The sequence below is a fragment of the Meriones unguiculatus genome, chromosome 3 (assembly GCF_030254825.1).
Source record: "Meriones unguiculatus strain TT.TT164.6M chromosome 3, Bangor_MerUng_6.1, whole genome shotgun sequence".
NCBI lineage: Eukaryota > Metazoa > Chordata > Mammalia > Rodentia > Muridae > Meriones > Meriones unguiculatus.
In genome coordinates this window covers 33797268-33818324 of record NC_083351.1, presented here as the reverse complement: position 1 = coordinate 33818324, position 21057 = coordinate 33797268, and the positions used below count along the sequence as shown (strand labels likewise).

The window sequence follows — 21057 nt, the reverse complement described above, 5'->3', positions numbered from 1 at the left end:
AAACCTTCAATTTACCTCTTTGTCATTTTTTTTTCATCCCTAAAGTCTTAAAAATCATGCAAACAGTCACTTCTAATGAACTTTTGGTAAACTAAGCCATGAGCTCCTAGAATCCAGCTTTCAACTCGGCCTTTTTTTTTTTTTTTTTTTTTTTTTTAGCTCTTTCACAAACATTTGTGAGCTATGTGGATAAAATATACCATGCCATTTGATATGTCTTTTATTTCACTGTTTCCCAAAGTAGGCTGTTCAGGTTAATCAAAGCCTGGTCTTGAAATCAAGCTGTGCTCACACCCATCTCCCTCCCACAAGTAGGTGGGGCAATCTTCGTTAGGCTTGCAGGCATGAGGAATTTCAGTGAAGGTGAGGGACAGACAGAAGCTGTTGTATCATGAGTGTCTTTGCTCTGAGCTCAACTAGATTCCTCATAGGAAACATCTATGAGTTTCTCCAAGTGGCCTCCGTGCTCAGCCTTCTCCTGCTGCTCTTCAAAGCAGCCCAGTTCTACCTGCAGAGACAATGGCTACTCAGAGCTACCCAGCAGTTCCCGTCCCCACCTTCTCACTGGTTCTTTGGGCACAAGGTAGGAAGAAGAGAGAAGGGCGGGTGGGGGAGCAGGGAGAATGGGACTCTTAGAGAAGAGTCGTAAATCTTACAGAACAGAGCTTGCTACAAAACAAGCACAGGTTCCTCATGGGACACTCTGCTCAGGATGGGAGACTCAGGCTGGGCTCACTCCAGCAACAGAGGCTCAGTGCTCACAGGAGCCTGGCCTTGCTCTTGCGAGTTCTGCTGCATGCTTATGCAGACCAATCATCTGCTCTGAGGGACCTGGACTTGGGAGGTTGTGGTTGGTCCTTCCTGAGCTCTTTTCTTTCCAGGCTGAGCAACTCCTGCAGCCTTACCTGTTCTTAAAAACCTGGCTTCTCAGTGGCTCCCTGGCCCCGTTTCTCTGTCATACCCCCCTCATGGCACAGAGATAGTCTGGGAACATAGCTACCAGTGTGGGAGAATCTGTCCTGTGTATGGTATCAACAGGCAAGAATCACAGAAGGAAGCAAGTATGCGAAAGGGACTCACTTTGCTCTTGGGTGACGCAGACTGAAAGAGCTGCCTGCATGGATGATTTATAGGTTTAAATCCTTAGGGTCAGGAAAGTTGTTCTTCGGATGTGAGGGTCCCTGGCTAGAGATGCACTATTATTCAAAGCCAGTTTAGTGATGAACTCTCCTCCTGCACACCCTGCAGTTTGTACTCCATGTTGCTTAGCACACTGCATACCTCAAGGCCCAACCAAGAGCCTAGAACAAGTGTGCAGCCTCCCAGAAACGAGGAGAAAGAGCAGCCTAGGGTCTCGGCAGGGCTTAAACTGTCACCTCTGAGGGGACGAATACAGAACTGGGTAAAAGGCTACAGGGAGAGGCATGTGACAACTGCTGCATATTGACCGCATTTAAGAAGAGATAGAGTACGTGGAATCTGACCTCATTTAAGAAGAGATAGAGTACGTGGAATCTGAGCTGAGGTTGTGGGGCCAGTTGCTGGGGAATACAGCTTCACCTACCAGGACCACAGCATTTGGTTCAGATCAGGTCCCAGGAGAGAGCAAAGATGATTGCATAGAGAGGCCATCAAATTGTGCTCCAATCCTGGGTTCTGTTAAATCACCCTCACTATATTCCCATGGTAGTTCTGCCCTTCATTTAGGACCAACAGCTAAATCAAAAGATTTCTTTTTAATTTACTCTTGAGGTTTTGTCTGTTTGTTTTTGTTTTGTTTTGTTCTTTGGCGATGTCTTGCAAGGTAGCCCAGGTTGGCCTTGAACTCACTAAATTGACTTCATACCAACAGAGATCGTCTGGCTTCAGCCTCCCAAGTGTTGTATTAGGATTACTAACATAAATCATCACAGCTGACACAAAGTATTTTCAGTGATTCATTTTTTTTACCAATATCAGATCCCAAAGGATCGAGAGCTGCAAGAGGTTCTAAAACAGATAGTCAACTTCCCAAGCGCCTATCCACAGTGGATCTGGGGGAGCAAAGTGCGCCTCCAGGTGTATGACCCTGACTACATGAAGTTGATTCTGGGGAGATCAGGTGAGAGTGAAACTTCATTACCACTGCGGAGCTTCCATTCTGGGTTTATACCTGGGCACATGAAGTTACAGGAATAAGTGGTGATTTGGTTACTAATGCCAAAACAGTACCTTTCATTTTTCCTGGTCACAGCCTAGCATATGGTCAGCAATGCTAACTTAACATTTGTTTGGTACTTAGTACTGCAACATTAAAATATGGATTCAATTTGTTTACCTTTTTTAAAAACTGAATCGGGGCAGTCAGTTATATATGAAAATAGATTTCATATGTATAGGGACTTGGGTTTCACTGTTGTCACTGTTTCTGTCCTGCATTGTGGATGACTAAGCTGCTAGCCACTGCAGTAAAGCCACAAGGTCCAGTAAAGCCACTACTCCTTGATGCTGAGGACATAATAATCTATGTTTCCTGCTAACTCATGATTCTAGTCCTGAGAATGTTAAGCTTCTGGTGCAAGGAAAGTGCATTCCTAAGCCAAACTGTCAAGATGGATAGAAAGGGATGGAAGACAATGGGAGATAGCATGAGACAAACTGCCAACGGGCTGTTATCAAAGTTTCATGGCTCTCTCTGGTCTTATCTGCAGCCATCTCAAACCACTTCATCTTTCTTTGTTTCTAATCAATGCCTCACTTTTTTTTCAGACCCAAAATCTCATGGTTCCTACAGATTTCTAGCCCCCTGGATTGGTATGTACAGTCATATAAATATCAAATGTGGTCCTCTTGGGTTTGCCAAGAATGGTATCTTGACTCATTGAGAAAAATGGGAAATAGACCATTAACTTCAAGATATAACATTACATGTAACCAGACATTAACCTCCCCCTTCTGTTTCTGTGCAAACATTTACAAACATTCTCAGCCTGACATGTATGTCCTTCCTTTACTATTTTAAATCTTTATCTTGTAGCTATCATGTTCACATCATATATACCAGGCCAACTGGGGAAAATGTATTGAAAAGCACTAATCTTTTCCCATCCTTATTTATTTTCCTGTTCCTCCAAGACCTCCAATGTTTGCCTCTCCAAGTCTCCCCCAGTCTTTTAATCCCATTGCTCACACACTCACTCACATAACCATCTCCATATAGGATATGGTTTGCTTCTGCTGAATGGACAGCCATGGTTCCAACACCGACGAATGTTGACTCCAGCTTTCCACCATGACATTCTGAAACCTTATGTGGAGATCATGGCAGACTCTGTTCGTGTAATGCTGGTGAGTCTTCTCTCTGTGTCTCTTTCTCCCTTCCTCTTTCACTCTCATGTCTTCAACCCACTTACAATGCATATTCAGATTCTAGTCTTTAGAAACTATCAGACACAGTCACATGCAATACCACTCAACTCATAATGTGAAATAAGTCCCTCAAAAGTCAGTGCCACAGAGAGGGCCCAGAGCAAGGGGAGGGGAGGGGAAGTATGGAAAGGGAGGGGAAAGAGAAGAGAGGAGAAAGGAGAGGAGAAAGAGAAGAGAGGAGAGGGAAAAGAAGGGAAGAGAAGGGGAGGGGAGGAGAAGGAAAGAGAAGAAAAAAGAAGACAAGAGAAGAAGAGAAGAAAAATCATAGTGGGTACATGGCTAATCCTAACAGCATATTTGATGAACAGTGACTCCTGCCAGGCAACAATATCAACTGTCCCGAGCTGTTCTGGGTACAGCAGCTCAGTAAACAGGGCTGCTCCCCAACATGTTACTCTGTCCTGGGACCCAGATCTTCTACAGAGAATTGAAAGACGCATGCAGTGAAATGCATACCAGGGCCACATTCTCACAGCCAAACTTGTAATACCATCGTGCCCAATATGACTCTAATTTCTCACTTTAGAGTGTTCGTTAAACTTTTGATGAATGAAAAAGAGTTAAAAAATACATCGTAAATAAACTGTAACTAATATAACAAAAAGGAGCTGGTTTCTGCCTTCCACCTTCCCGATGGTGAGTGCTCTCTGTCACGAACAATTCCACATTTGGCTAAGGCTGAGGATCTGGCTTGCTTCCATGTATGTGGACCTATCTGCATTGCCCACGTGGCATGCCTGGGTTGGCTACCCAGAGGCTATTTAAGCTGTGGGCTGGCTTTCCCCAGGGTCCGAGGATTGTTCAAGGTTCCTGAATAAACTGCATTGAAAAAAAAATTAATTAAAAAAATAAAATCAATGGTGCCAAAAAGAAAAAAGAAAAAGTACAAAGAGTATATGAGGAAAAAATAGAAAGAAAAAGAGTTAAAGACCAAGATGATTACAAACACATGGGCAGGCCCATGGGCTTTCTTTCCTTCCTTGACTATTTTATTCTCATATTTGAGTTTCCATTAATTCTTTCAAGTTTTATTCATATGTCAGAAAAATAAAGGGTTCCCTGAGGTCTTCTTCATCAGCTGAAAGGTTGTAACTGATTCACGAATTCAAAGTGAAGATATGTTTTGTCAGGGGCCAGTCCCAGCAGACAGGTCCCAGCAGAAGAAATATGAAACAGGCGGAGGGGAGTAATGGATGAATGAATCGGAGACTGTGGCTGGGAAAATCTTGCATCTCTGACTGATTAGCCACCAGGATGTTTCCTTATTTATACATATTCCACAAAAGAGGCAAAAATTAATGATTTCAAAAGAAATACAGATTATATCATTTTGTTCCTGGACAAGTGTTACAAGTACAGAGAAAATAGGTATTATCCATCTCAAAATCATCTTAGACTACATAAGCATTTATGACATATGACATTCTATTCTTCAGGTAAGTGAAACATTAAACAGTAGAAAAGCATCTAAATCAGTCTCAATGAGTTCCCAAGCCTTGAATAATGCAAAAATACAACAATGCAAAAAGTACAACTTTTGAGTTAGCCTAACTTAAAAGTTTGAAATCTCTCCTGGGCTGCAGGCTGATTTGTTTTCTTCATTTGTTTTCTCGTTAAATGACCTTACTGTAACTTAATGCGAGCTAGTCTCTTAGGATTGACAAATTCTTATATTTCTTTTATATTAATTTTATATCATTTATCTATATATGTTATCAATGATTGTTTAAGACAAACTAATTTGTTATTAAGTTTTTATTGTTGGAATGAAATGTCCTGTAGACTATATATATAGAAAGAAGCCTGAATCTGATCTGTTGCCAAATCTATTGTTTCTTAGTTTGCTTAGTAGCAGGTGTACCAAGAGAATTCTGGGGCTAGCCAACTTGTTTGTACTTTTTCACAATCTCCATGGAAGGAAGACTCCCAAGTAGGGCCAGATAAGGTTATTTCTTTGAAAGCAGAAATAATTTTCTGGGGGAAAAAGACATAAATGAATCATAATTGTAAAAGCTCCCCCACAAATACAACATATAGAGATGAGAAACCAAAATGAAAGACAGCATGATGATGAAAACAGCATTTGGCTCAGCTCTGCTGGACTTTGTCGAACAACTGTGTAAGCTTCCTGGCTCTCACCATTTTTCATTAGTCATGGCTGTGCCAGTGTTTACTTTTATATTTTTTCTGATAAATAGGTATCAGATTACAAATACTTTCCACACTTAATTTTCTAAAAGATGTTTGTATTAGCCATGTCTGTCCTTGATGTGATTAAAGACCTGAGAAGAAATTTGAATTGTGAATGACAGAATACAATCAACCCCCAAAACCAAGAAAAAAAAATAATTCCCTCCAAGTAAAATCACTCATACACACACAAAGAAAAAAAAAGAAAGAAACGAACAAACTGTGGATCCTGTTACGTGAGACGTGTTATGGAGTGCTTGATATGCCCAGTGTCACTCGATTGGAGAAAACTGATTTCCTTCTCTCAGCAGGCAGAAATGACTATGTTTTTTTTTTTTTTTTGGCTTTTTGCTTTTTATTTTTTAATTAAATTTTTTAAATATTAGTTACAGTTTATTAACTCTGTACCCCACCTGTAACCCGCTCCCTCATTTCCTCCCAATCCCACCCTCCCTTCCTCCCTCATCTCCTCCCTGCCCCTTTCCAAATCCACTGATAGGGGAGGTCCTCCTCCCCTTCCATCTGACCCTAGATTATCAGGTATCTTCAGGACTGGCTGCAAAGTCCTCCTCTGTGGCCTAGCAAGGCTGCTCCTCCCTTGGGAGGGGGGAATGGGAAGGTCAAAGAGCCAGCCATTGGGTTCATGTCAAAAACAGTCCCTGTTCACCTTACTAAGAAACATACTTGGATACTGAGCTACCATATGCTACATCCAAGCAGGGGTTCTAGATTATATCCATACATGGCCCTTGGATGGAGATACAGTCTCATAAAAGACCCCTGTGCCCAGATATATTTTGTCCTTGTGGAGCTCCTGTCCTCTCCAGGTTATACTAACTCCCCCTTCTTTTATATGATTCCCTGCACAACCCAGATGTCCATCAATGGAGGAATGGATACAGTAATTGTGGTACTTTTACACAATGGAATACTACTCAGCAATCAAAAACAAGGAAATCATGAAATTTGCAGGCAAATGCTGGGATTTAGAAAAGATCATCCTGAGTGAGGTATCCTAGAAGAAGAAAGGCACACATGGTATATACTCACTTATAAGTGGATACTAGACCTATAAGATAGGATAAACATAATGAAATCTGTACACCTAAAGAAGATAAACAAGAAAGAGGACCCAGGGTAAGATGATCAATCTTCACTTAGAAAGACAAATGGGATGGACATGGGAAGTAGGAGAAAACAAGGAACAGGACAGGAGCCTACTGCAGAGGGCCCCTGAGAGACTCTACCTAGCAGTGTATCAAAGCAGATGCTGAGACTCATAACCAAACCTTTGGCAGAGTGCAGGGAATCATAAATGACTATTGTTAACCTTTACCCTAAGTAGCTAGGATTCCACTTGTTCATTCATTCACTCACTCACTCATTAATTCATTTAAAATATATTACAAAATAAAATATGACAAGATAATATAAAAAGTACGACAGAGAAGGTAGACAAAACAAACCAACAGAAGAAAACAGGTCCTTAGAGAAGGCACAAGAATCAGAGACCCATTTGTTCACATACTCAGGTATTCCACACAAACAGTCAACTGGCAGCGATAAAAAGGCAGAGGACCCGGTACAGACCTGTGCAGACCCTGTGCACATTGCTTCAGTCTCTGTGAGGTCATATTAGCTTTGTTCGTGTTGATTTACAAAGACTTATTTTCCTGGTGTCCTCCATCCCCTCGGGCTCTTATATTCTTCCTGCCTCCTCTCTTGTGGTGTTCCTTGGGCTCTGAGGAGAGAAACTTAATGGAAACATCCCATTTAGGAATAAGTGTTCCCAGTTTCTCGCTCTGCATAATTTCTGGCTGTCGTCCTCTATATTTGTTCCCATCTGCTGTTGGAGAAGGCTTCTCTGGAAGCGGATGAACAAGGCGCTGATCTAGAAGTATGGCAGAATATCATTAGGAGTCATTTTATCACTACACACACCCCTTTTTAGAACCATAGCATTTGACTTTACCCTGGGTGTCTGGGGTATTTGGTCTCAGGTTCTTGGTCATCCCAGCAGCGTTGAGTATAGGTTCCATCCTGTGCAGTGGGTCTTAAGCCAAATAAAGACATTGGTTAGTTATGCCCACAAGCTTTGTGCTGTCATTGCCCTCTCATATCTTGAAGGAAGTACATCATTGAAGATAGAAAGTTTGTGCCTGGTTTGCTGTTTATGTTTCTTCTTTTATAACATGCAGAGTACTTTCCTCGACCAAAGATGCTGGACATAAGGTGAAGGCTTTCCGGAGGTACCAGCTTGATATCTCAGTGCTCAATGAATTGTGTAGGTGTTATCATCAGAAAGGAGGTCTTTCTGTCCATTTGTAGAGAACAGTCTACAGTCATAGCAACCCAGTCATAGCCTAGGTTGTCCGGAGTTTCTTGTTGGACCACTTTGGTCATCAACTTAGATATAACCCAATCCTGGTACTGCAAGCTTTGTTTGGTGACAAGAGATGGCCAGTGGAACCCAGTCTTCCTTATTTCTTGGTGATTCATTTAGATTGCCTTCATGTATTTTATGAAGTTTCTGTTTATTAGGTTTCCATACTTCCTCTCAAATGTCCCTTAATTTTAGCTGTCTCTCCTCGTATTCCCTCCTGCAGCCTCCTCTCCCCTTTCATTCCCTACTTGACCCTTCAATTCCAGTCCTGTCCCCTTTTATTCATATCTATTTACTCTACTTCCCTTTCCTAACAAGATCTACTTGTTCCTTTGAGTCCCTTACTGTATACCAACTTTCTGTGGTTTTATGGTTATCATTGACTTCGCAGCTTATATACACATAAAAGAAAATACATATCGTGTTTGTCCTTCTGGGTCTGGAATATTTCACTCAGGATAATTTTTTTTCTAGTTCCATCCATTTGCCTGCAAACTTCATGATGTCACTTTTTACTGACTAAGTAGTACTTCATTGTGCAAGTATACCATATTTTCTTTATCCATTCTTTGTTGAGGGACATCTAGATTATTTTCAATTTCTGGATATTATGAATAGAGCAGCAATGAATATGGCTGAGCAAGTGTCTCTGTGGTAGGGTAAAGCATTTTTCGGATATATTCCCAAGAGTGGTATAGCTGGATCTTGAGGTAGATCAATTCCCATCTTCCTGAGGAACCACCACACTAATTTTCATAGTGGCTGTATAAGTTTGCACTCCCACCAGCTCCGTCTGGTCAGGGGCCCTGGGTACTCTCCATGCATGGTCCTTGGTTTGTGCATCAGTCCCTGCAGGCCCTCTGGGCCTAGATTTGTTGGCTCTGTTGTTCTTCTTGTGGAGCTCCTGTCCTCTCTGGGACTTTCTACCCCATATTCTTCCCTAAAACTCCCTGTGCTCTGCCCAAAGTTTGGCTGTGAGTCTCAGTATCTACTCTGATCCCCTGATGGGTGGAGTATTTCAGAGGACATCTATGGAAGGCTCTCTCTTCGACCACATCTAGTGTCTATTCTATTTGCCCTTCTGAATGAATATTTTTTGCTTAATATCTATTACAATTTATTGACCTTGTATCCCTGCTGTAGACCCATACCTCATCTCCTCCCAGTCCCACACTCCCTCCCTTTTGTCCCCTATGCCCTTCCCCTAGTCCACTGATAGGGGAGGTCCACCTCCCCTTTTATCTGACCCTGGCTTATCAAGCCTCATCCGGATTGGCTGCATTGTCTTTTTATGTGGCCTGGCAAGGCCAAACCACCCAGGGGGAGCTGAAATCAGCTGTACTGATTTCATACCAGAGACAGCTCTTGCTTCTCTTACTAGGGAACCCACTTGGAGACTGAGATGATTATGGGCTACATCTGAGCAGAGGCTCTAGGTCCTGCAAGCATGATCCTTGGTTGGAGTACCGGTCTCTGCAGGTACCCCTGGTTCCAGATTTTTAGGCTCTGTTGGTCTCCTTGTGGAGCTCCTGTCCCCTCCAGATCGTTCTATCTCCCCTTTCTTTCATAAGATTCCCTGCACTCTGCCCAAAGTTTGGCTATGAGTCTCAGCATCTGTTTCTATGCCCTGATTAGTAGAGTCTTTCAGAAGCCGTCTGTGGTAAGCTCCTGTCCTGTTTCCTGTCTTCTCCCACTTCCGATGTCTATCCCATTTGGCTTTCTGAATGAGAATTGAACATCTTCCCTAGGATCCTCCTTCTTGTTTAGCTTCTTTAAGAGTACAAATTTTCGTATGTTTATCCTATATTATACGTCTAATATCTACTTATAAGTGAGTATATACCATGTGTGTCTTTCTGCTTCTGGGTTACCTCACTCAGGATGATCTTTTCTAGATCCATCCATTTCCCTGCAAATTTCATGATTTCCTTTTTTTGATTGCTGGGTAGTATTCCATTGTGTAAATGTACCACAATTTCTGTAACCATTCCTCAGTTGCAGGACATCTAGGTTGTTTCCAGATTCTGGCTATTATGAATACAACTGTTATGAACATGGTTGAGCCAATGCTCTTCTTGCAGACTTGAGCATGTTTTGGATATATGTCTAGGAATGGTATAGCTGGATCTTGAGGGAGCACTATTCCTAATTTTCTGAGAAAGTGCCAGATTGATTTTCAAAGTGGTTGAACAAGTTTACATTCCCACCAGCAATGGAGTAGGGTTCCCCTTTCTCCACATCCTCTCCAGCATGTGTTGTCACTTGAGTTCTTGATCTTAGCCATTCTGATGGGTGTAAGGTGAAATCTCAGGGTCATTTTGATTTGCATTTCCCTGATGACTAAGGACACTGAGAATTTCTTTAAGTGTTTCTCTGCCATTCAATATTCTTCTATTGAGAATCCTCTGCTTAGCTCTGTAACCCATTTTTTTAATTGGGTTAGATGGTTTGTTGGTGTTTAACTTCTTGAGTTCTTTAAATATTCTGGATATTAGTCTTCTGTCAGATATAGAGTTGGTGAAGATCTTTTCCCATTCTGTAGGCTGTTGTTTAGTTCTGATGACAGTGTCCTTTGCTTTATAGAAGCTTTTCAGTTTCATGAGGTCCCATTTATTGATTATTGATCTTACAGCCTGTGCTGCTGGTGTTCTTGGTCAAGAAGTTGTCTCCTGTGCCACTGAGTTCAAGGCTCTTTCCTACTTTTTCTTCTACCAGGTTTAGTGTGTCTGCTTTTATATTGAGGTCTTTGATCCACTTGGAATATAGTTTCTGCAGGGTGATAAATATGGATATGTTTGCATTTTTCTACATGTAGATATCCAGTTAGACCAGCACCATTTGTTGAAGATGCTATCTTTTTTCCATTGTATGGTTTTGGCGTCTGTAAAAATTAGGTGTCTATAGGTGTGTGGGTTTGTTTCTGGGTCTTCTATTTGATTACACTGATCCACCAGTTTGTTTCTGTGCCAGCACTATGCAGTTTTTATTGCTATTGCTCTATAGTACAACTTGAGATCAGAGATGGAGATACCTCCAGATCTTATTGTACAGTATTGTTTTAGCTATTAGTGTTTTTGTTTTTTCATATGAAGTTGAGCATTGTTCTTTCAAGGTCTATAAAGAACTGTGGTGGTATTTTGATAGGAATTGCATTGAATCTGTATATTGCTTTTGGTAAGATGGCCATTTTTACTATGCTGACACTACCAATCTATAAGCATGGGACATCTTTCAATCTTCTTCAATTTCTTTCTTCAGAGACTTGAATTTTTTTCATACAAGTCTTTCACTTGCTTGGTCAGAGTTAGATACTTTGGGTTTTTTGTGGCTATGGTGAAGGGTGTTGTTTCCCTAATTTCTTTCTCAGCCCATTTGTATTTTGTGTAGAATATGGCTACTGATATTTTTTAATTAATTTTCTATCTACCCATGTTGCTGAAGGTGTTTACCAGCTGTAGGAGTTCTCTGGCAGAACTTTTGGGGTCACTTATGTATACCCTCATATCATCTGCAAATTTGACTTCTTCCTTTCCAGTTTGCATCCTTTTGATATCTTTTAATGTCTTATTGCTCTAGCTAGGACTTCAAGTACTATATTGAAGCAAGTACTAATGGAAGCATGGGCAGCCTTGTCTTGTCCCTGATTTCAGTAGAATTGATTTAAGTTTTTCTCTGTTTAGTTTTATGTTGTCTATATGCTTGCTGTATTTTGCCTTTATTATGTTTAGGTATGTGTCTTGTATCTCTGATCTCTCCAAGACTTCCTTTTTGTGCTTTGATAGGCATTTTCCTCTTTAGGTTAGGCAATTTTTTTTATGATTTTGTTGAAAATATTGTCTGATTTTGACATGTGTTCTTTTTCTCCTTCCTCTATTCCTATTATTCTTAGATTTGGTTTTTTTCATAGTGTCTCAGATTTCCTGGATGTTTTATGCCAAGAATTTTTTAGATTTATCATTTTCTGTAACTGACATTTCCATTTTTTCTATTATGTCTTCAGTGTCTGATTTTCTATTTTCCATCTCTTGTATCCTATTGGTTAATCTTGCCTCCCTGGTTCCTGTTCAAGTTCCTAAAATGTTCATTTCCAGATTTTTTTCAGTTTGGGTTTTCTTTATTGATTTTAGCTCCATTTTAGAACTTGGATGGTTTTGTCCATTTCTTTCCACTGTTTGTTTGTGTTTTCATAGATTTCTTTAATGGGCTTATTTGTTTCCTTTTTTAAGGAGTGCTATCATTTATAAAGACTGTTTTAAAGCCTTTTACTTGTACTTGAACTATATTGGGATATTCAGGGCCTGCTATGATAGGGTGGATGGGCTCTAGTGGAAACATATTGTCCTGCCTGTTATTGTTTGTGTTTTTATATTGACATCTAGGCAACTGAGATTGGGAAGATTATGATTCTAGGTGATAATAACTGCTCTTGTCTTTGTTAAATAGGTATTTTTTTCCTTAGCTTCTGTTACCTCTATGGTTCTTAGGATAATGTTGTGGCTGTGTTATGCCTGTAAGAAAATCTTCTGGGGTCCTAACAGGTGTGGACACCGATGGTACCAGGTTAAATCTGTTTCTGAGTATTGGAACCTGAGGCTTTGGAATGGCAGTGGTCTGGAAAGGCTTCACAAGACAGGAAAAGCAACGTGCTCTACCAAAATCTCTTTATCTAGTCCACTGTAAAGGGGATCAGAGAGTGAGGAGAGATGACGGCACAATGTCTGCTAAAGAGCTGGGCCTGTGACCAAAATAAAAAAAGAAAATTGACTTAGAGGAAAAGAAGAGATGAACATCTGCAGCTAGTCTACTTGCTTCATTAGTCAGTGACCTGTGGGTTTCCAGGTAGTGCCTACTGGAGTTGGGGACTGGTATAAAGCAATGAGTTGAGGGAGGGAATTTAGGAGGGGAAGGTCTCTGTGGGATCCACTGAGATGCGGCAGGGAGAAAGGGAAGCTGTAGGAGGTGTTCTGTCACAGAGCTGGGAGATTAATTTGGAGGATCAGAAGGAGATCAAAGATCTTCAATTAGCCTACCTGGTCAGAATGCCCTGTGAGTATACAGAGGGTCCCCTTGGTGTTTTAATCCATCCAAGTTGATAATGGAAATCAGCCATCTGGTACAGGGAGCCATAAAATGGTATCTAAAGGGTCAGGGAGTGAGTCTGGTCTAGTTAGCCCCAGCCTTCCGGGAGACTTGGGGTCAATTCTATACTTCCATTGCAGGATAAATGGGAACAGATTGTTGGCCAAGATTCCACCTTGGAGCTCTTTCAACACATCACTTTGATGACCTTGGACACCATCATGAAGTGTGCCTTCAGCCATGAGGGCAGTGTCCAGTTGGACAGGTGAGGAATATCCTTGCACTAGAGTGTCTCTGGTTTTGCCAACTAATGTGACCTAATGTGTACCAGAGAAGCAGATGGAACAGCTTAGATATTAACATCCACAAAACACAAATTCTTCCTTATGCAATGAGAAAGTCGGCCAAGCTCTAACTCTAGACCAGACCCTTCCCTGCCTCAGATGTAGCATGGATTCCCAGAGAGGTGGATGCCCAAATAGTCATGCCATCTTCTAAAGATATGGTGGGTACAAGAATTATAAAACAGGCAACTCAAGTCCTAGAATTATTTCTGTCCAAATTAAGGGGATTATCACTCTGTCTCTGGGTCATATGTCCTTATCACCATTGCGTTATGTTCACAGAAAATACAAGTCCTACATCCGGGCAGTTGAGGACCTGAACAATCTCTCTTTTTATCGTGTGAGGAACTTCTTTCACCAAAATGACATCATCTACAATTTATCCTCTAATGGCCGCCAGGCTAAGAATGCCTGCCAACTTGCTCATGATCATACAGGTTTTATTTTTTTCTTTTCTCTCTCCCATCTTTTACCAGGGTCAGCCTAAAGAGGCTAACCATGATCTCTGAGGCAGAGCCAGGTCCTTTGGTCCTCTTAAGGATGTAATATGAATTCATGCTGGGTACTTTCCTAGTACAAGAAAGCTAAGATATAGGATGCTGAAAGGTCTGCAGTGGTAACCGGGGCACACGTTGGTGATATTAAATGAAATCCATCCCAGCAGCATTCAAAAAGATCTTCTCCAGTTGTTATCCCTAGGGGCAGTTTGATCTCTGTCAGGTGTGCTAGCCTCTCAAACCTTACCCAACCTTTGACCATATGCATCCTGGCCTCTAGGGGGAACAGAGGTGGGGAAAGAGGGCGCATGGGCCTCTTGGGTGTTGTGCTCTCATCTCTGCCTGGTAACTACTGTCCTTGGATAGACCAAGTGATCAAATCAAGGAGGGCTCAACTTCAGGATGAGAGAGAGCTGGAGAAGGTTAAGAAGAAAAGGAAACTGGATTTCCTAGACATCCTTTTGTTTGCCAGAGTGAGTATATGAAACCTGACAAGAGGCTTGAGACTTGACCTAGAACCATAGAGTGAGGAACAAATATAACTCTCTCATCTGTGGCCTTATATAGATGGAAAATAGAAGCAGCTTGTCTGATGAGGACCTGCGTGCTGAAGTGGATACGTTCATGTTTGAAGGCCATGACACCACAGCCAGTGGTGTCTCCTGGATCTTCTATGCTTTGGCCACACACCCTGAGCACCAGCAGAGATGCAGAGAGGAAGTTCAGAGCCTCCTAGGGGATGGAACGTCTATCACCTGGTGAGTGGAAGCTCAAAATGGAAGAGATTTCTATCTTCTGGTAAGGGAAAGCCCCCAGTCATCCCAGCTCTGTGTGACTTTGAGATGGGCCTCATTTCAGGGAGCACCTGGACAAGATGCCCTACACCACCATGTGCATCAAGGAGGCCCTGAGGCTCTACCCACCTGTACCAGGTGTGAGCAGAGAGCTCAGCACACCTGTCATCTTCCCAGATGGGCGTTCCTTACCCAAAGGTATGAGCTCCCCGGACCAACTCAGAAGGAGCAAAGAAGAATGGGAACTCTATGTTTCTTCTGCAGTTTTGAACTGGCAAAGTCTCTAGTGACTCTCCCATTATTTACAAGTAGTGACAAAGGGACTTTTTTACTTTAAGTTAGAATGTAGTGTGTGAAATGCTTTACATACAGGTGGACTTCAGGAAAAAAAAAATCTCAGTAAATAAATGTCAACCTCTATATTGAATTTCAGCCTTTAGGCATTAGTTGTTAAATTAGTACTTGATACAAAAGAGAATTAGGTAAGTGTTGAGAAGACGTGTTTCTTTCTATGAGTGAAGGAGAAATTTCTGGGACTTCTACGTCATGGATGAAATGTAAGTCACTGTCTAAAGATCCTTCAAGTTGATGGAAGAGTTCAAATGTTGGCCAGATCTTAGTACCATATCATGGTAGAAAAATACCCACACAGTCACTCATTACTGGTTATGATTTCCCATCATGCCACACTGAAGCTGTGTGAACAAGAAAAGATAATCAGTCTTGAGACTCCAGAAACTCATCTGAAAAATACGTATTCAATGGTGTATTTTTGAAAGCTCCTTGTGAATGTTGAGCATGTGACAGAGGCTCATAGAAGAGATTTGATGAAATAGAGTTATCACTTCACTTAACATTAAAATAATGATTCTCAATTGCTTTTTTGTTTTCACCCCTAGGTTCATGGTTTAGGCAACTAACCTGTGCTCAGTGCTTTACCGCGCCCACCCCATTTCCCTGTGATCAAAATGTCATCATATAGATCATTTGTATGTGCATGTTCTCTGCTAAATATAGGAGCAAGTGTCCTACCCATTGGCATAACCAGTCTCTCTTTGTACTACTAACCCCACAGGTATCACAGTCGTACTCTCCTTCTACGCTCTTCATCACAACCCATCTGTGTGGCCAAATCCAGAGGTATAAGGGGCAGTGGGAAAGGTCAGGGGAAGATACCTCAGAACCAATACTTTCCCCGACTCTCACTCCTGGATATGTGGTCCCTTCATGAGCTGGAAGCAGAAGTTTGACTCCCACCTGCCCTGGACCTGATGTTCACACTGCAGGTGTTTGACCCTTCTCGATTTGCACCCGAGGCTTCTCGACACAGCCACTCATTCCTGCCCTTCTCAGCAGGAGCAAGGTGAGGTGTCCACTATGTATAATGAATGGAGAAAGGGATAGTCTCTGTGCACGTGTCTAGTATGTGTGATTCTCTGGGTTCCTATGCGACATCTTCAGGTGTTTGTGGGTGGAAGGCATTTTCTAGGCCCCCTAAAGAGTTTGTATTTAAAGATGCAACATGGGGTTTTAGCAGCTACTCCTCTAAAAAGCCATATAAGTTTGCATCAGTGTGTGTCTCAAACTTCAATGTATATTGACACTTACACCATTTCTAGAATATGAGTCTTTTTTTTTTTTTCAACTTAAGAATGGATTTATTTTGGCTTACAGTTTGAGGGGATATAGTTCGTAATGGCTGGGAAGGTATCATGACAGAAACAAGCGGCTACTGGTTTCAGTGTGTCCATGATCAGGAAGCAGAGAGCAGTGAATAGTGCTCAGTTACCTTTCTTTTTAATGCAGTCTGGGGCATCTACTGCACATAAAGCCCATAGAATGGTGCCACCCACATTTAGGCAGGTTCTTTTTTTCATACCAGTTAACCCGAAGTAGAAAGGCTCTAGCAGATATGGCCAGAGATTTGTCTTGAAAGTGAGTCTAGAGTCTATCAATAAACACTACCAGTCTGTAGCCTGTTAAGCTCGATGCTAGACTCTGGGAAGTTTTTTCCAGTAACAACAGTAGGCATTTCCTTTCTATTTGAAATTTAGACATATATTCAACTTTGTGGACAAGAACAAAAAGCAGCTGGAAGGAAAGTCACACAGTGACATTGGTTTGGTCTCTCTTCTCACAGGGTGAATATGAGTCTTTATGCTTAGGTTTTCTTATCTAAACTGACTCTCGGACATTTGTTTTCTTCATCTGTAATATATCTTGAAGGATGAACGTATGTCGCCATCATTCTCAACCCATTCCACCATTTCTGTTTATTTCACCAATCAGTCACAACAATGAGTATAAAAATATTTTCATGTCTTTAAAATTGTGTTGAAGCCATGTACGGGGAAGTTCGGAGCCCCCTGTGGTAGGGTGGGCACCAAATAAGTCTTCTTCTACACAGTTTTGGTTTCTAGGCCAACAAAATTTCTACTGCTTATTAATATATATAGTTTCCCAATGAGCAAAATTTGGAGAGAATTTTACACTGTAGGGCTGTGGTCCACTTGGCCAGTTTTGGGAACTGGGGAGAATACATTAGGCATAACCTATGTATAACATGTACTAGTGTGCACACCAGCAAACATTCCTGAAATAGCTGTTGAGCTCAGAAACAGTCCAGAGCTGCTGGAAAGTGCGTAACAGCTGAAGGACTCAATCCTCTTATGGAATGCAAATTGCCAAGGAAGTACTGCAAAGAAAAAAGACTTTTCTCTGTCCACAGTTCTGTGGCTTCTGCCATGCTGAATCAATTCTCACAGAGCAGACTATATGCATATTGCTTATCAATGATAAGTTTACCTAGGGGTGAGCACTTTCTCTTAGGGATAAGGTAGAAATCGTGATGAGGTCATTGACAAATATGACGCACTTCAATTACTATATAAAATATTTACCCTTCATGTACTCTAATGCATTTTAATTCGCTAAATTCACATACAAAAGCATTTATTAAAGTTATTTTTTTCTCTGGGCCAAGTCCTATGCTGTGACAGAAATGCAGAGACATAGGGTTCTGCCTCTAGCTCAGCATCAAGAACTACAGAATTAGCCACACCCGTGCGAAACAGACATCACTTCTTTCTTCTTTGATACCTTCATTTACTTACTGAGAAGTTGGTGGAATGATCCACATTCCTGACTCTGTCCTCACCCCTGGACTATGCTGTGCCCTCAAATAAAGCACCAATGGTGCCTTGAGTGTCTAAGAAAGAAACAGCACGGCAGAAGGGTGAGGGCTAGCTGCTCATTGTCCTTAGCCTTGACCCTCAGGGGTCGGGGGGTACTTTCTCTTTAGTCTCAGCAACATTTGTTGAGATAAGAAGTAGAGAAGGATGGAGAAGAGGTGGGAGGCAACAACTCACAGGGGGTGTGGCTGCAACTCAGCCTTTCCACTATCCTATGAGTGGAAAGATGGAAGGGTCAATACAAAGAGAAAGAATTAGGAGAATCAGTGAAGTGCAGACAGGAAATTGAAGGCATCATACAGGAACAACGCTGGAATGACATTAAAGGTCTGTGGGTGCAAGTGGAAGTGAGGAGGACTAGAGCATGACCACTGAATGGGAGGCAGATAGGCAGGAGTTTGAGGATCCCCAACCAATACGTTCTCCAGGAATTTCTCCATCAGTGTCTGACTCACATGTTAGGATCATAGAGACTTTGTCCCCAAGATAGTAATTCCTAAGAGTGTGGTCCATCAGTCTCCATTTGCCCTGACAGTTAAAATTCACACTGTGGATTGGAAACTCCTTTATTTTTATTTGTTTATTTATTTATTTATTTAAATTTATTCACTTTGTATCCCCATTGAAACCCTTCCTCGTCTCCTCCTAGTCCCACTCTCCCTCCCTTTCTCCTCTATGTCCTTTCCCTAGTCCCCAGATAGGGGAGGACCTCCTCCCCTTCTGTCTGACCCTAGCCTTCAGGTCTCATCAAGGCTGGCAGCAGCATCTTCCTCTGTGGCCTGGCAATGCTGCACCCCATTCTTAATATGGGGAGTCAACTAACCAGAGACTGTCACAGACTGATCCTAACTGGCTTATTCCTTGCCACTCAAAGCAAGATTAGAGTCAGTCTCAGAAAAGAAGGGTATTTGTGAAAGAGTAAAGGCCATGGTAGAGGTATGTGAAGTGTGAGGAAAGGGGTCAGGCTTAATCCCATGAAAGAGTGCCCTGAATGCCCAGTTGTATGCTAGGGCACAAAGGGCAATGCCTACACAGCTTACAACAGAGCCCAAAGCCACTTACTACACTGTCCCTCTCTGACCCAGGAACTGCATTGGGAAACAGTTTGCCATGAACGAGCTGAAGGTGGCTGTGGCCCTGACCCTGCTCCGCTTTGAGCTGCTGCCAGATCCCACCAGGATCCCAGTCCCCACCGCAAGACTTGTGTTGAAGTCCAAGAATGGGGTCCACCTGCGTCTCAAGAAGCTCCAATAATCTTCACAGGACAAGAACAGCCCTAATGGCATGCTGCTTCCCGTCTTGTCGTTCACTCCCGGTCCGTCTGCTTACATCCCTTTCTTTCTGCTCACCTTGTTTACACCCACCCGCCTTCTGCTGTTCTTCCTGTCTCCTTGTCTGTCAATCATTCTTTCTCAGTGTCTGGGATCCCTATCTGCTTTTCTGTCTACCTGCCCCTACCTGACTGCATGTCTGAACTTCCACATTAGTGATCTGACTTCCACCATGCTTGCTCTTCTGGGTCTTTCTTTCCTTCTGCTGCTTGTCTATCCTTAAATAAGCTTTATACTAATGCCATAAATAATTACAATAAAAAGATGTGCCCTTATGATTCTAAATATCAGATGTTTTCCATGATTTCTCTAGAATGAAGCTAAGGTAATTGCAATGCCATAATGACCCCTGGCTATTGCTTTGCTTTTTAAATATATATATATATATATATATATATAAATTTAAATATATATATATATTTAAATTATTGCCACCATGCTTTCTTTTCTTCCCTCTTCTCTCCCTCATTGAATCTTTCTTTTGTAATCATTCCCCCTCTTTCACTTTCCTTCGTTGATTTTTTTGTTGTTGTTCAACTAACATTTAGATTAGATTTTAACATGACTTTTAAAATCTTTTTTTAATATTATTTTTTATTTTTTAATATTAATCACAGGTTATTTACTTTGTATCCCAGCTGTAGCCCCCTCCCTCATTCCCTCCCAATCCCATCTTCTCTCCCTCATCTCCTCCCTGTCTCTTTCCAAGTCCACTGCTAGGGGAGGTCATCCTCCCCTTCCATCTGACATTAGCTTTGCTTTGCTTTTTAGTTTTACCTTTCCCAGCACCTAGAGCTGCATTCCTAGTTTCAAATGCCCTCCTAAGTGTTAAAATCCAAAACCATCTTTAAGCCTCTCTGCTTCTGTCTCCAGATCATCTCTCCATCTTTCCAACGTGTATGCTTACTTTATGCCTAAGGAGGTAATTCTGGTCATGTTCACAATTCTACCAAGATTAAGACATGCCTATCTGGAAGAGCCACTGTTCAACCAACCTAACACCGTTTGTCCCTGACTGTCATCTTATATCCATCTAAATCTCTCCTTCAAATCTTCCATCTACCAGCTTATCTTTTAAGCAAGCCTCACCATCTTTTCTCCTTCGTGCAATAAAGTTCACATGGTGATATGTTGTTTCTATGCTCTTTGAAGGAGAGGGAGGGAAAGAGAGAGACCGAGAGGGAGAGAGACTTTAGGAAGCCAAGGAAAAAAATGGCATACACTCACTGGTATTACAGATCCCTTCAGACTGGCGATATGGATGCCACAAGCTCCAGGAGGCCTCACCCATGTGACACCTGATACCTACCCTTACACAACTGTAAGGTTCCTACGTAACTAAGGTTACACAATGGGCTCTTGTGTGAGAGTTCGGGGGAGAGGGGAACACCTCTTATGGAAAAAGATCAGGCCTCTAGGCTATTAAAGGATTAATATCACTTACATTTGATTCTTACATCAAGCCAGAGCCAAGTTTCAGCTGAGCAAGAAAAGCTTTAGGTTTGGCCAGTCACATGAGCCTCGGGAAGCTTGCTCTTCACAGTACTAAGAAGACAGTACAGCTTAGCCGTGCTATCTGCCAGCTTGCTTCACACGAGTGTTTGACAGTGCTTCTGAAGGCTTGGTGATGCGACAGATGCTCTGAAGGGCAAATAGGCCTTGCTAGTGGGAGATTCCAAGCAGATCTTCCCACCCAGGAATCTTTGGTAATCCACCGCTCCCTATCTGACAGCCCTGAAGGAGAGAGGACCTTGTCAAAAGCATAGCTGATTGCTGCCTGAATGTTGTGGCTCATGGCTCTGGGGATTTCTGCCTACACACACCACCCATGCACTTGCAC

General features: G+C 42.0%; 1 protein-coding gene across 1 annotated transcript; it reads left to right on the top strand.

Moving 5' to 3' along the window:
- The first annotated feature begins 326 nt into the window (after positions 1-326).
- LOC110541278 (cytochrome P450 4A12B) lies at positions 327-20326 on the top strand. Its single transcript, XM_021628055.2, has 12 exons — positions 327-583; positions 1960-2101; positions 2749-2793; positions 3200-3327; positions 13201-13325; positions 13687-13841; positions 14268-14374; positions 14469-14659; positions 14760-14893; positions 15771-15835; positions 15982-16058; positions 18972-20326. The coding sequence occupies exons 1-12, from the start codon at positions 392-394 to the stop codon at positions 19138-19140; spliced, it is 1530 nt and encodes a 509-aa protein (XP_021483730.1). The 5' UTR covers positions 327-391; the 3' UTR covers positions 19141-20326.
- Positions 20327-21057: the final 731 nt, after the last annotated feature.

Coding starts and splice junctions, on each gene's coding strand:
- LOC110541278 (XM_021628055.2), top strand. CDS start 392: ATGAGTGTCTTTGCTCTGAGCTCAACTAGATTCCTCATAGGAAACATC. Junction 2,794..3,199: donor ATTTCTAGCCCCCTGGATTG/GTATGTACAGTC, acceptor ATCTCCATATAG/GATATGGTTTGCTTCTGCTG. Junction 13,842..14,267: donor ACTTGCTCATGATCATACAG/GTTTTATTTTTT, acceptor GTCCTTGGATAG/ACCAAGTGATCAAATCAAGG.